The sequence below is a fragment of the Spermophilus citellus genome, assembly GCF_964194105.1.
Source record: "Spermophilus citellus genome assembly, chromosome: X".
Taxonomy (NCBI): Eukaryota; Metazoa; Chordata; class Mammalia; order Rodentia; family Sciuridae; genus Spermophilus; species Spermophilus citellus.
Window position 1 is genome coordinate 113,304,344 of NC_138190.1, and position 15,508 is coordinate 113,319,851.

Sequence of the window (15,508 nt, forward strand, 5' to 3'; positions counted from 1 at the left end):
GTACCACATAAAAATGTACCAATCTACAACTAAAAAATATTTTTTAAAAAAGTTACAAAAAATGTACAGGAGCATAAGAGTAAAAACTGTGTGTGGTATTTTTGTTGTCATTTGGGGTTTTTCTTTACTCACTTTACCCTTTCATTCATTCATTTTTGTCACTCCTATACCACCAGGGAGGAAAAAAGCTAGGCCACAGTGCTGAATGCTCCAGAATTATTCAAAGTCGAATTAGTAGGAAAAACAGGTTTTATTCAAAGGAAAGTAGATGGACGAGTAGATGGACGAAAATTGTTTCAAAGGTTCCATCTTGGAAATTCCTGAAAATTGGCAAAGGCAGGGAAGTAACAAAAGACCAGGAAATGTACATATGCAAGTTTAGTTAGCCTGTAGTTAGGCCTGAGTGGGCAATCTCTGCTCTCATCTTCTTTGGCACCTGTCAAAGTGGGAGAGAGTTTGCAGCCCCTCCAGCCTCCACTCTCAGCTGAAGTAATCTCCCCTGCATTCAAAAAAATTCTGAAATTGGCCAAATTTAGACTGTTTCAGTAATGGGGATGGAACTCAGGGATGCTTTACCACTGAGCTACATTACCAGCCCTTTTTAAATTTTTTATTTTGAGACAGGGTCTTTTTTTTTAACTACTTCTCTTCTGTTTAATTTCTGTTTTTTTAAAATATCTTATTTATTTTTATGTGGTTCTGAGGATCAAACCCAGTGCCTCATGTGTGTGAAGCAAACGCTCTACCACTGAGCCACAACCCCAGCCCTTCAGACAGGGTCTTTCTAAGTGTTGAAGCTGGCCTCAAACTTAAGATCCTCCTGTCTCAGCCTCTGTAGCTGCTGGGATTGCAGGCATGTGCCACCATACTTGTCTACTTACCTTAGGGATATGTGAACCTTGAAAGTATTAAACGGTATATTTACCCTTCCCTAATTAGCTTGGCCTTATTGGCTTTTTAAATATTATTTTAGTTGTAGATGGACACAATACCTTTATTTTATTTGTTTAATTTTTTATGTGGTGCTGGGGATCAAACCCAGTGCCTCACACTCGCTAGGCAAGCGCTCTACCACTGAGCCACAACCCAGGCCCCTTATTGGCTTTTTCTTGGAGCTTCCATGTCTTTGTACAATGTAGATTATTATACTTTTCATTAAATTATTCCTGACTCAAACTGCCTAAGCTGGAAAGGACCTTTAGAAATAGACAAGCCATGAGTTTTAGATTTTGTCACTTTCAAACTTTGTGAGCCATTATTCTGCATGATATGATTCATGAACATGGATAGTAATTTTGTATTGAAAACCCAATTGCTAGCCAGGCAGGAGGATCACAAGTTCAAGGCCAATCTGGACAACTTAGGGAACCCCTTTCTCAAAATAAAAAATTTTAAAAGGGTTGCGGATATAACTCAATGCTTGCCTAACATGTGAGGCCCTAGTGGGTTCCATCCCCAGTTCTGCAGAAGAAAAAATAAATAAATAGAAAGGTAGGGGGGACCCAAAGCACAAAAAGTGGTAGCAACATGTAACTATTTTCTTTTTCCTTTGTTCAAAATTGTTGATAGGTTTGTATTTGGAGATTATCCATTATGATCTAGACCATCTTTGTCTGTTACAGGACTAAGCAAACCCTTTCTGTAAAGGTTCATCATTGTAAATATTTTATATCAGGAGGAAAAATCAAGGAAATTAAATATTTTTACAAATTTTTACTGAGAAACTTAAAAATTCTATTCTGGAGGCTGAAGTAGGAGGATCACAAGTTTGAGGCCAGCTTTGGCAACTTAGGAAGAACCTGTCTCAAAAAGAACTGAGGATATAATTCAGTGGTAGAGCACCCCTGGGTTTAATCTCCACTACCAAAAAAAATATGGGTATATTGCTATATACTTGTGATTTCTATATCAAAACCAAAAATATTTGTTTTAATTGATTTCCTCTTGACCCTTCTTTTAATAGTGTGACTGATAGATATCAGTATGCTATTCAAAAATTTGTGTTTTCAGTGAATGAATGTGAAAGTGGCCTAAAAGTGATATTTTATATGAATCATTGGTCAAATGATTTTGACCTTAGGCTTTGGCACTATAAGCAAGAATTTCTATTATGTATCTATTTCCTGTTGTGGGGTACCTTGGCCCTTCCTTACAGGCTTTAAGCTTTTGTCCTTAAATGGAAGATTCAGGGCTGGGTGTGTAGGTCAGTCATACAGCTCTTGCCCAGTGTCGACCAGGCCCTGGGTTTGATTCCTAGCACTACAAGGGGGGCAGGGGAGAAGGAAGAATCGGAATATTTTTTTCTGAATAATTTTCAGTAAATGAAGACTTCTCATTACTTTGTTTTCTTTTTTATGGTTATAGCTACAAATATGGTAACCTAACTGGATCCTGCAAACCTTTAGTAGTTTGCAATTCTCTTTAGATTATCTTTTAAATGAGAATTTAGCAAAAATGCTTATAGTATATTCCTCACAAACTTTTAAAGTCTGAAACCTTTTTGGTTACTCTTTAGATCTTTAAATGGATGAGATGGCTACCACTCAGATTTCCAAAGATGAACTTGATGAACTCAAAGAGGCATTTGCAAAAGTCGGTGAGTATTTTTTTATAGTATAACTATAGGTAAGCAATCTTTTTTGATCTCAGTCAAAATTATTTCTCTAAAAAATTAAACGAATGATGAATTAATTATAATCCTTGTAGCAAGATAGTTAAAACAGGTAGATAAAGTTTTGGAAGCTTCACTTAAAAATGTATTATCTTTAACTATATCTAGTATATTATGTGGTCAATGATTTTGAACCCCATCATTAAATGGGGGCTGCTGTGGTTCCTGACATTTTTATGATGCATGTTGTTATTATTGTATTTTGGGTGTCATGTTTTTCTAAGGAGAGAATTTGGATTTTTCACCACATTCTTTGTTTTTCTTCTTCTGTAGTGGGATGGAATACAGGGCTGCTGTACCACTGAACTATATCCCCAGCCCTTTTTATTTTTTATTTTGAGACTGGATCTCACAGAATTGCTGAGGCTGTCCCCAAATTTATAACCCTCCTGCCTCAGCTTCCCAGTTACTGGGATTACAGTTGTGCTCCACTACACCTGGCTCTTGCACCATATTCTTAAAGGGATATGTGAACCTTGAAAATATTAAAAGGTATTTTTACCTTTCCCTAATTAGCTTGGCCTTGTTGGCTTTTTCTTGGATCTTCCATGTCTTTGCACAATGTAAATTGTTCTACTTTTCATTAAATTAGAGCATGAGAGCTCAGAGTGTAGCTCAGTGATAGAGCACATGCTTAGCATGTCCAGCATTTCTGTGTGTGTGTGTGTGTGTGTGTGTGTGTGTGTGTGTGTATGAATAAGATGGGGAGGCATAGCATGCCATTGGTTTTTCTTTTGAGATCATATAGCATGTCTTATAATTGAGCAGCTATGGAAGAAGTATACAGTTATTTACATTCCAAATTTCAATGTTTGGGTCAACTCTTTGGAAGATAAAAAGGACAGTGTAAGAACTATTGATGTATATGTACCCTCATGAGTCAACATGTACTTAGAGAGGTGGGCTAGCACTGTTTGGTGTCTTCCAGTCTAAGGGATGTAAAGTTTGATTATAATGATTTTTTTTTTATTGTTGGTTGTTCAAAACATTACATAGTTCTTAATATACCATATTTCACAGATTGATTCAAGTTATGAACTCCCATTTTTACCCCGTATACAGATTGCTGTGTCACATCAGTTACATTTCCATTGATTTACAAATTGCCTTTCTAGTGACTGATGTATTCTGCTGTCTATCCCATTCTCCACTATCCCCCCTCCCCTCCCCTCCCCTCCCCTCCCCTCCCCTTCTCTCTCTCCACCCCCTCTACTATAAATCGTTTCTTCCACTTATATAATTTTTCTCCTACCCCTCCTTTCCTCTTATATGTAATTGTGTATAACCCTGAGGCTCACCTTCCAATTCCATGCAATTTCCCTTCTCTCTCCCTTTCCCTCCCGCCTATCATCCCTGTTTAATGTTAATCTTCTTCTCAAGCTCTACCCTGTCCTTGGTTACTCACCTTATATCAAAGAAGACATTTGGCATTTGTTTTTTAAGGCTTGGCTAGCTTCGCTTAGCATAATCTGCTCTAATGCCATCCATTTCCCTCCAAATTCTATGATTTTGTCATTTCTTATTGCATAGTAATACTCCTTTGTGTATAAATGCCACATTTTTTAATCCATTCATCTATTGAAGGGCTTCTAGGTTGGTTCCACAATCTTGCTATCGTGAATTGTGCTGCTATGAACATCGATGTAGCAGTGTCCCTGTAGCATGCTCTTGTTAGGTCTTTAGGGAATAGACCGAGAAGGGGAATAGCTGGGTCAAATGGTGGTTCCATTCCCAGCTTTCCAAGAAATCTCCATACTGCTTTCCAAATTGGCTGCACCATTTTGCAGTCCCACCAACAATGGACAAGTGTACCCATTTCCCCGCATCCTCGCCAGCACTTGTTGTTGTTGGACTTCTTAATGGCTGCCAATCTTACTGGAGTGAGATGGTATCTTAGGGTGGTTTTGATTTGCATTTCTCTGACTGCTAGCGATGTTGAGCATTTTTTCATGTACTTGTTAATTGATTGTATGTCCTCCTCTGAGAAGTGTCTGTTCAGGTCCTTGGCCCATTTGTTGATTGGGTTATTTGTTATCTTATTATCTAATTTTTTGAGTTCTTTGTATACTCTGGATATTAGGGCTCTATCTGAAATGTGTGGAGTAAAGATTTGTTCCCAGGATGTAGGCTCCCTGTTTATCTCTCTTATTGTTTCTTTTGTTGAGAGAAAACTTTTTTATAATGATTTTTTAATTTAAGTCAGAATTTACTCTTAGAGCTGTGCAGAAAATCCCATCAATGATAAGGAAGAATACATCCCTATAGAATACATTTTTATTTCCATATATTTATCATTGACATTTCTATCAAGTCATTTAATTGTAACAGCATGCATTGGGAAGAATAATAACCCCAGCCAGAGTGCATATGCATAATCCCATCAGAATTATAATTAGGAAAACATCAATGGTCCTGAATCTAACTCAATTTTGTGTGTGTACATAAAAAAACCCAGTAAATTAACTTGCCATATAGATATCATTTACTGTAAGAAGAGTACTACCTAGTCTAATATTAGATTGATTATGAAAAACAGCAAATGAGTTCTTGACTACACGATGGGTCCTCCCCCATTTTTTTCTATGTTGTTATTCTTTCCAAATAATCTTATCGTGATTGTTTTAGGAATGCCATTTCCTGTGTACCTCCCATTTTATTTATATTAATCTTTCAGTGTTGGGGACAGCTTAATTTGTTTCATTATGAATAGAATCTTGGGGTAGAAACATGTGCTTTACTAATGTTATAATTGTTTAATCTTCAGTACCTGGCCTACCCAGATAATTTTTTTGTTGCTGAATATAGGTCTTGTCTTAAGATGCAACATCACGGAAATATTTTGTATACAATGTTTCTTAAAATTTAAAGCTAACTCAGCAGGGCACAGTGACCCATGCCTGTAATCCCAGTGGCTCAGGAGGCTGAGGCAGGTGGATCATGAGTTCAAGGCCAGGATCAGAATACTTTTATCATTAAAAGAGCTTAATTGCCCCTTAGGGGTATAATGATATAAAGAGGGTTGACCAGTTATCTCCATGGAAGAACTAGGCTTAAATGGAAGTAAGAGATCAATTAGAGGTTTGACTGCAAAAAAAAAAAAAAAAAAAAAAAAAAAGGATTTCTATGAAACTGTTGGGACTTAATTAAACTTAAAAGTTTTTTCTCAGCAAAAGAAACAATAAGAGAGGTAAATAGGGAGCCTACACCCTGGGAACAGATTTTTACTCCTCACACCTCAGATAGAGCCCTAATATCCAGAGTATACAAAGAACTCAAAAAATTAGACAATAAGATAACAAATAACCCAATCAACAAATGGGCCAAGGACCTGAACAGACACTTCTCAGAGGAGGATATACAATCAATCAACAAGTACATGAAAAAATGCTCTCCATCTCTAGCAGTCAGAGAAATGCAAATCAAAACCACACTAAGATACCATCTCACCCCAGTAAGATTGGCAGCCACTATGAAGTCAAACAACAACAAGTGCTGGCGAGGATGTGGAGAAAAGGGTACACTTGTACATTGCTGGTGGGACTGCAAATTGGTGCGGCCAATTTGGAAAGCAGTTTGGAGATTCCTGGGAAAGCTGGGAATGGAACCACCATTTGACCCAGCTATTGCCCTTCTCGGACTATTCCCTGAAGACCTTAAAAAAGCATGCTACAGGGATACTGCCACATCGATGTTCATAGCAGCACAATTCACAATAGCTAGACTGTGGAACCAACCCAGATGCCCTTCAATAGATGAATGGATAAAAAAAATGTGGCATCTATACACAATGGAGTACTATGCAGCAATAAAAAATGACAAAATCATAGAATTTTCAGGGAAATGGATGGCACTAGAGCAGATTATGCTTAGTGAAGCTAGCCAATCCCTAAAAAACAAATACCAAATGTCTTCTTTGATATAATGAGAGCAACTATGAACAGAGTAGGGGGGGAGAGCAGGAAGAAAAGATTAACTTTAAACAGAGACATGAGATGGGAGGGAAAGGGAGAGAAAAGGGAAATTGCATGGAAATGGAGGGAGACCCTCATTGCTATACAAAATTACATATAAGAGGTTGTGAGGGGAATGGGAAAATAAACAAGGAGAGAAATGAATTACAGTAGATGGGGTAGAGAGAGAAGATGGGAGGGGAGGGGAGGGGGGATAGTAGAGGATAGGAAAGGCAGCAGAATACAACAATTACTAATAGGGCATTATGTAAAAATGTGGATGTGTAACTGATGTGATTCTGCAATCTGCATTTGGGGTAAAATTGGGGGTTCATAACCCACTTCAATCTAATGTATGAAATATGATATGTCAAGAGCTTTGTAATGTTGTGAACAACCAATAAAAAATTTAAAAAAAAGGATTTCTATGAAACTGTTAAGCAGAATTTGGGGTAGGCAAATAGCTTCTCAAAGGCAAGTCTTACTGAAATCCCTACCAGGCACACATTCCTATGTACAGACTTACTTACATATATGCTAGAAATAAGAATTTTGGAGTCCAGACTTTCTGCCTGTTCTGAAAATTACTCTCTTATATTCTCCTCTTGGAATCTAGTACAGTGCTACACACATTAGGTTCTTAATAAATATTTAATTGATTGAATCCCAAGGAATTGTACAGTCTTTTGATGTACTGGGATTTTGTCAATATCGACTTTACATTCAAAGGGACTTTATTAGGAAGATTTTAATTACAGTGGAATTTTTTATTAAAGGTTTCAACCATTATACTGTAAAACATAAAATTTATATATTTTTTTCAGTATAATAAAGGCTTGTTTATAGTCTGTCCTTGAGAAACTCATTAAAAGGCTAAGCTGATTTTTTAAAAATTTTCCTTTAAAATCTTTATAGTTTTTAGTTGTCATTAGTTAGAGAGCCCACAGGCGATTGTTAACAGTGGAAATTTATTTTTTCATTCGAGGAAGCTTTATTTTTAAAATAGTCTCTGTAACTTACTTTCTTCTCGAGGACGATTGTTTCCTAGTTGGGCATGGGGGGGTAGGGAGTACTACATTGTCTCAGTTCAACTGTGACAAAATATGGAAATCATTATATGATTTTCCCCATCTATTAACAATAATGGTCTTGATTGTCTCCTTAGAAATTCAGCAAAATCATAGTCTGTGGAGAAAATCTCTGTAATTACCACTAATCACAGGTTTTGTTCAATCAATTAATAGTGCTTTGAAACTCTTTACTAGCAATAAATTGAGTATTAGGATTTAAAGTTCTCCTTTTCACTCACTTTCTGCACCTGCTTAGTTTCAAACTCTAATCTCATATAATTATTACCATTTTCTCAACAATTGTTTCCAGCTTCCCACTGGGATAGCAGAAATCTTAGCTCTCATTTTTTTCTACTTCATAATATTTCTGTTTTAATTTAAATGCTCCTATCCTTCATGATCTTTCTAGAGGAATAAATAAACCTTTTCAGAACACTTAGGAAGTATTTCACCAGCTAGAAAATGTCTTTTACTTTCTGGCTTCAATCTTGCTATGGAAACAACACTTCCTTTTAAATCTGACGTTTTTCCCTCTCTGAATCACTTAACTGAACTTTTTTTAAACATATTCAGCACTTTTGAAATATAAGAATAATGGGGTTTCTTAAGTGACTAGGAATAGTGTGGGTGTATTCCTTTGAGGTTGCCCACCAAACTAAGTCAAAAACTTTTGGTTGTGGTGATTCTAGCCAGACCATATTTTTTTTTCTCTCATCCCAGGAAGTTGAGTTGTTTCCAGTTACTTCATATTCTCTAGTATATAAAAACCACATCAGATGATGCCACAAAAAAAAATATGGTGATTTAGTCAAATTTACTTTTACTACTGAATAAAATGATACAAGTGCACATTTGTTTAATTATGTCTTAAAGAATAAATAAACTAACTATGCTCTTTACCATGCCATGTGCCATTCCATTATCCCTGTGATATTAGAAGTGGATATATTGGCTCTGGGATTGTGGCTCAGAGGTAGAGCACTTGCCTAGCATGCATGAGTCACTGGGTTCGATCCTCAGCACCACATAAAAAAAATAAAGATGTGTCCACCTATAATTAAAAAATAAATATTTTTTTAAAAAGAAGTGGATATTTTGGCATAGCCTGAAAAACATGGATTGACAGTGTGGAAAATAGTAGGAGTACACACATGTGGGGGAACACAGTCAGTGTATGTGTAGGTAATTTTCCTTTTTATGTTTTGGTGGTACCAGGGATTGAACCCAGGACCTTGCACATGCTAGACAAGAACTCTCCCACAGAATTATACCCCCAAAATACCTACCTGTGTAGGTATTTTTAAAGTGGGAGACAGGCGGCAGGTAAAAAATAATGGCCATGCTGCTAGAACATTTGTAGAAAAGGATTGTTGAACAACTTTTTTTATTTCTTTTGGTGGTATTGAGGATTGAACCTAGAAGTTCTCTACCACTGGGCTACATACATTCCCAGACTTTTTTATTTTGAAGCAGACTCTTGCTAAATTTCAGAGGCTGGCCTCAAACTTACTCCTCTTGTCTCAGCCTCCCGAGTAGCTGGGATTACAGGACTGTGCCACCACACCTGGCTAATACCATTTTTGATTGCCTGGTCTTAGCCCTCTAAACTTGTCCATTCTTCAGCTGTACTTTTGGGGATCTGCTATTAAACTCTAATGTAGCAGGCTCTAATATACCCTTAGCTGAGACTCATTAAACCATCTCTTAGATTTGTTGGAGTAAGCTACCTCAAAAGGTATAAACTGTGAAAGACCAACCCCATTTTTAGCTAGACATCTGGAGATCTTTAGCAGCTGCCTTTTCCAAAGTTTTAATGCCTAATGAAAGTTTGACTTAACTGCTTAGATCTTAGGATGGAATATAAGTCTTTTGGCCAAGTCTTTTAAATCAATATTTTGTGAACTTTCATGGACATTCAAGATTGTATTTATGCCTGTGTGAATCCATTGTTCAACATTCAGATTCCTATTGTCAGTTTTTTGCTAAAAATTTGTAGAATACATTGGTTAGAATAAATGGAACTTCAAAAAGTCACTGAAATTTCATTTATTTTTTTTTTTGTGTTGTATTATTCCATGTATTAAATTGAACATTTAAACTTAACTTTTTGGAAAAGATGTACATCTGCACTTGATTGATTTTCTTCTTTAAGTCCTAATGAGCGCTGTCCCAAGTGGGTTAATAAAGAGGCCACATGTGTGTTGCAGATGACGGCACACAATATTCAACCTCTTTATAAAGAACGACACCAGATTTACACAGCTTCAAGGACAGTTAAAGCAATATACATATACACATTCACACACTCAACCTGAGGGTCAAAGGAAGTCCTCATCTTTCTTGCTGATGAATTTATAAGACAAAGTAGCACCCCAAAAGATGCATTTGAAGTGATAGATTGCAGAACGTACCACCTGGGCAAGGGCAGTGTAAAACAGCAGCTAAAATCAAAACCACTTGAATTCTGGCTCAGCTTTCTCCAGACAAGTACTTAAAATAGCTTAAATAACAGGATGCAAGGGGAGGGAAAACATTTCCTTTTAAGGATATCCATTCTTGGTGTGATTCAAACTTCTGCAGGAACATGGCTGTATAATAAGTTTATTTACTTTGAGGTTACTTGTGGGGGGAGTATCGGGGGAGGTAACTGGCATTTAAAATAATACTTGCTAAAGGAGAATAATGAGGTTTCCTTTAAAACAAAATGCAGATGTGAACCTACATGTGTCATTTGAGAAAAAGAGAATTCCTTATAACAAATAGTTGATTCTTTTCTGATGAACCCAGTAGCCAAGATGAAAGATGGGCCTGTCTGGTGCAGTATTGGAAGCCTCTTAATGATAAGTTTTTTTTTTTTTAAGTATAGTGGGATTGTTTTGTGTTTTTAAAAAGTCAGTTTATTAAAAGTGAGCTCTCTGTTTTTTGCCAGAACTTTGTTAAGTGGTTAGGTGGTATTTCTTTGTTCCTGCTGTTTAATGTCTACCCATATTAGCCATGTTTTCTAAACTAAAAAGTTGAGACATGTGTTGGCAGAAACATTGAGACTACTGCAGATAATATAGGCTGTATGATAATTTGTATCTGCTTTATTAGCTGGTTGAAAATGTAATGCTGGAATAGACAAGTCTTACGCACAGCCTTTTCAACCCTATGCTAATGTATAGTTACAAGAAGTGGCAAATGAACCAAAAAGAGGTTCCAGAATATCAGCAGCTTTAAAGAGAATATAAAAGGCTGCCATTGTGCCTGGTGGTTATGATTTTAGTTTCCAGTGGTTAAAACTGCTTTCTTCAATCTAGATCTGTATTTTCTGGGTCCTTTTATTATTAAATTCTCATGTTTATGTCAAAACTCAGAATAGGAAAAATTCACCATCATAGGTTTGAACTCCTGATTAATAATATCACTGATGAGATGAATGCTTTCTAAATGTCATTATGCTAACTCATTTTCTGGCCTCCCAAAGCTCATTAGGTCCCTGATACTGCTTTAAAAATGTGTTTCTGTTTTTGTTTGGGAATTGGAAATAAAATTAGCATAAAACTCTAAAAATAATAGCATGCTGTTTTGTCTTTCAAGTACTTTACCAGCTGGGAGATTTTGTAAAATTAATTGCTAGTCACTGTTTTAGGCTCCCTCTGCTTTCTTATTGAAATTGAAATTATTTTCTTCAAAATATATGATTTAGGAGCTCTGAGAAAAGCTTGATAGAATTTGCTGGTGCTAACACCAAAATGCCTTTGATCACAGGAGGTGATAGAAGCTGAATTACCATCTGCTGATAAAATATAGGAAAATAGCAGAATAGGGAGAACTTTCAAGAGATGACACACGTTCTCATCTCAGAAAACATAAAGATCTCTTAAGTAAGCCAAAATTTTTACATGGATTTTGAAGCTATTGTTTCAAATAAGACCCAGGAATTCTGTCTGATTCTGTATCTTGGGTGTCCAGCTTGGTGCCTGCAAGAGAGTAGGTACTCAGTGTACCCTGGGGGGTAACTCAAGCACACATGGTACTTCTTTCTTTCTTTTCTTTTGATAGGGGGTCTTGCTATGTTGCCCAGGCTGGCTTCCAACCCCTGGGCTCCATCCATCCTCCTGCCTCAGCCTCCCCAGTAGCTGGAACTACAGGCACAACCACCACACCTGGCTAATGGTATTTCATACTAAAGCCAGGGCAGGTTTCCACATTTGGAAAGAGACCTGACCTGAGAGCCAAAGCTGCTTGTCTACTTCAGCCCTCCTTAGTGGGTGTGTTCACTTAGGAAACCAAATTACAGATCTGAAGGCCACTGGGTGGGGACAGGATTAGAACAAAGGGAATGAGATTGAATGTTATTTAAGGGATATTTCTGTCAAGTTCTGGTTTCCTGATGAATTGCCATTCAGGCTTTCTAGTGCTATTTCAGTATTTTTGACATTTTAGTTTCATTTTGTTTTTAAGTGCTCATCTAGGATTACAGCATTCTTTCTCTGCTTCATGACTGAGAATCAAGGATTCCACAAACGTTTTTTCCCATTGCTTACTGTATGCAAGCCACTGTGATATGTATTGTGGTAGGACATTAAAAAAAAGATTTAAGAGTGTCTTTATCAAGAGATATTCAGCCTAATAAGGAAGATTGTCATGTAATAACAAATTGTTCCTGCAACTCCCTTTCAAGTTTTCCTGTCCCTTACTAAAAGCTAAAAGCATCTATTATTACTACCCTTACTTTGAAATGGAGTTTCCACATGTGGTTATTTTATGTTGGTTACATTTTGGGTGGCTACTTCCTGGCATCTTTTAATCACATCAGTGAGCTGTCTTGTAATTAATGCTTAACAGAGGTTATTGCACAGAGCGTTCATGCAAGCAGTAGTTCTCCCTTTTACCCAAACCTCTATTTCCACCTAATAGAAATAAACCACCAGATGGACTCTCAGGGCCTTGGTTAGTTTCATATAACTTTGAATCCATAGTAGTTTTCCAATATCTAGCTTAAAATTTCTCTACCTTTTTCACTTCAAGTATACCAAAAGAACAATTATCCAGTACCTATTATTTGTTAGGTCTAAAATGGAATCAATAAGATATTATGCTCAGATAGACCATTTCAGAAGTCAAAGAAAAGGAAAATACATTTTCCATCAAAAATCATTTAAGAGCCAGGCTTGGTGGCACACCTGTGACTCATAACTGAGGCTGAGACAGGAGTGCAAGTTTGAGGCCAGCCTCAGAAACTTAGCAAGACCTTGTCTCAAAATATTTTAAAAAGAGGAGATGTGGCTCAGTGGTAAAGTGCCTCTGGGTTCAATCCCTAGTACCATGGAGTGGGGAACTATTTAAAGTGGACAACATTTTAATAAAGATATTATAAAATGAAAAATAAAAGAATGTTATATTCAGGTAATGAGGTATAGTCATAATTCGAATGTTAATCACTCTATATCTGTTTTTAACATACATTATTATTCTCTTATTTTCAAAGTTATGTATGTGGTGGTAGGAGGTTGTGAAATCCCGTGTATTCTGATTTAGAATCAGTGAAATAGAGCCCAAAAGGACCTTTTAGAGGTCGTTTCATCCAAGTCACTCCTTTTGGGTTTTTTTTTTGTTTTTTGTTTTTTTGTTTTTTGTTTTTTGTTTTTTGTTTGTTTTTTTTTTTTTTTTGGTACCCGGGATTGAACTCAGGGGCACTGGACCACTGAGCCACATCCCCAGCCTTATTTTGTATTTTATTAAGAGACAGGGTTGGGGCTGGGGATGTGGCTCAAGCGGTAGCGTGCTCGCCTGGCATGCCTGCGGCCCGGGTTCGATCCTCAGCACCACATACCAACAAAGATGTTGTGTCCGCCGAGAACTAACAAATAAATATTAAAAACTCTCTCTTCTCTCTCTCTCTCTCTCTCTCTCTCTCTCTCTCTCTCTCTCTCTCTCTCTCTCTCTCTCTCCAAAAAAAAAAGAGACAGGGTCTCACTGAGTTGCTTAGTGCCTCCCTTTTGCTGAGGCTAACTTCTTAAACCTCCTGTCTTAGTCTCACGAACCCCAAATCACTGGAGAAGTAACTTGTACAAATTAGTAGCCAAGTTGAAATTAGATTCCATTGTATATCCTTCAACTATGCTGTGTACCTTTCATATGTCACACTTAATCCCTATTACTGAGCTCCATGTTAATTTTATAAGGAAAATGGAGAAACAGATTGGTATACACACAGGAGCAGGTGTGTTTAAACTCGGTACTTTAATATGTAAAGAGTTGCTCAAATTCTGCCACAGTGCCATGTGGGTTGCTTCCTTCTTTTTAGCAACTGAACATGTTGTTGCCGGTTTGATTTCTAAATATAAACAGTTTATGTGTAGAAGTGAAGACTTTGATATATGACTTTCTGTAAATTCAAAGCAAAGAAAGTGAAGATAAGCCTTAGCAAAATTAAGTGCTTTGCCTTGAAGGAAATTTTAGTGATTTTTTTTTTCACAAATGTTGAGTAGTGTATGAATGCTGTTTTTAAAGTACAGATATTTTCCTTTGGGGGGCATATCTGGTATTGAACTCAGAGGCACTCCACTGCTGAGCTACATCCTCAGCCCTATATTGTTTTACTTAGAGACAGGGTCTCACTGAGTTGCTTAGCACCTCGCTTTTGCTGAGGCTGAGTTGAACTCGTGATCCTCCTTCCTCAGCCTCCTGAGCTACTAGGATTATAGGTGTGCACCACTGCACCCAGCCAGATATTTTCTTTCTTTCTTTCTTTTTTCTTTTTTTGTATTATTTTTAGTTGTCAATGGATATTTATTTATTTATTTGTTTGTTTGTTTGTTTGTTTGTTTGTTTGTTTTTGGAGGTGGGGGGAGAGAATTTCAATATTTATTTTCCGGTTTTTCGGCGGACACAACATCTTTGTTTTTTTGTATGTGGTGCTGAGGATCGAACCTGGGCCGCATGCATGCCAGGCGAGCACACTACCACTTGAGCCATATCCCCAGTCCCCTTTATTTATTTATATGCAGTGCTGAGAATCGAACACAGTGCCAAGCAAGCACTCTAGCACTGAGCTACAACTCCAGCCCCAGATATTTTCACTGATAGATTTTTAAATGTATTAATTAGTGTTTTAAGACTATTTGATTCTAAGGGATAGGATATGCAGCACTCAGTGGTAGAGTTCTTGCTTCCCATATATGAAGCCCTGGGGTTCATTCCCAACACTGCTCCCACACCAAAATATTTATTTACTTATTTAACTCTAGAAATGTATTGCAATAAAATTAAAGATAGCTGAGCATGGAGACCCATACCTGTAATCTCAACAACTCAGGAGGCTGAGGCAGGAGGATTGCAAGTTCAAAGCCAGCAACTTAGGGAGGCCCTAAGCAACTCAGTGAGACCCTGTCTCTAAATAAAATATAAAAAGGGCTGGGGATATGGTTCAGTGGTTAAGTGCCTCTGGGTTCAATCCACAGTACCCCCCCCCAAAAAAAAGAAAAAGATTAAAACTGAAGATCTAAAGATAGAATTTCATCAACCTTTGGGCTTGGAATATAGTTCAGTGGTAAAGTGCTTGTCTAGCCTTCAACATGCCCTGGGTTTAATCTCCAGCACTGCAAAAGAAATAAATAAATAAAATGATTAGTCAACATTCAAAGTATTGGTGAAAGGGTTTCATATAGGATATTTGATATTTTAATAATTAACAAAAGTTAGCTAATATGATTGTGCTTAGATCACCCTAGATAAAAGTCTTAAAATATGTGCTATGGCCTAAAAGAATTTGCATAATCCTGCTTCTTGATCTGATCTCTTGATTTCCCTCTTACCCACTCTGCTCTCTC

At 37.1% G+C, this 15,508-nt stretch overlaps 1 protein-coding gene across 3 annotated transcripts in view; it reads left to right on the plus strand.

The window, feature by feature from the left end:
* PLS3 (plastin 3) overlaps nucleotides 1-15,508 on the plus strand; it is an 88,965-nt gene that overhangs the window by 43,885 nt on the left and 29,572 nt on the right. For all 3 annotated transcript variants that reach the window (XM_081276608.1, XM_081276610.1, XM_081276609.1), the window contains exon 2: nucleotides 2,516-2,596. In XM_081276608.1, the coding sequence (XP_081132734.1) occupies nucleotides 2,524-2,596 (73 nt within the window). In that variant the 5' untranslated portion in view covers nucleotides 2,516-2,523. The remainder of the gene's footprint in view (nucleotides 1-2,515; nucleotides 2,597-15,508) is intronic.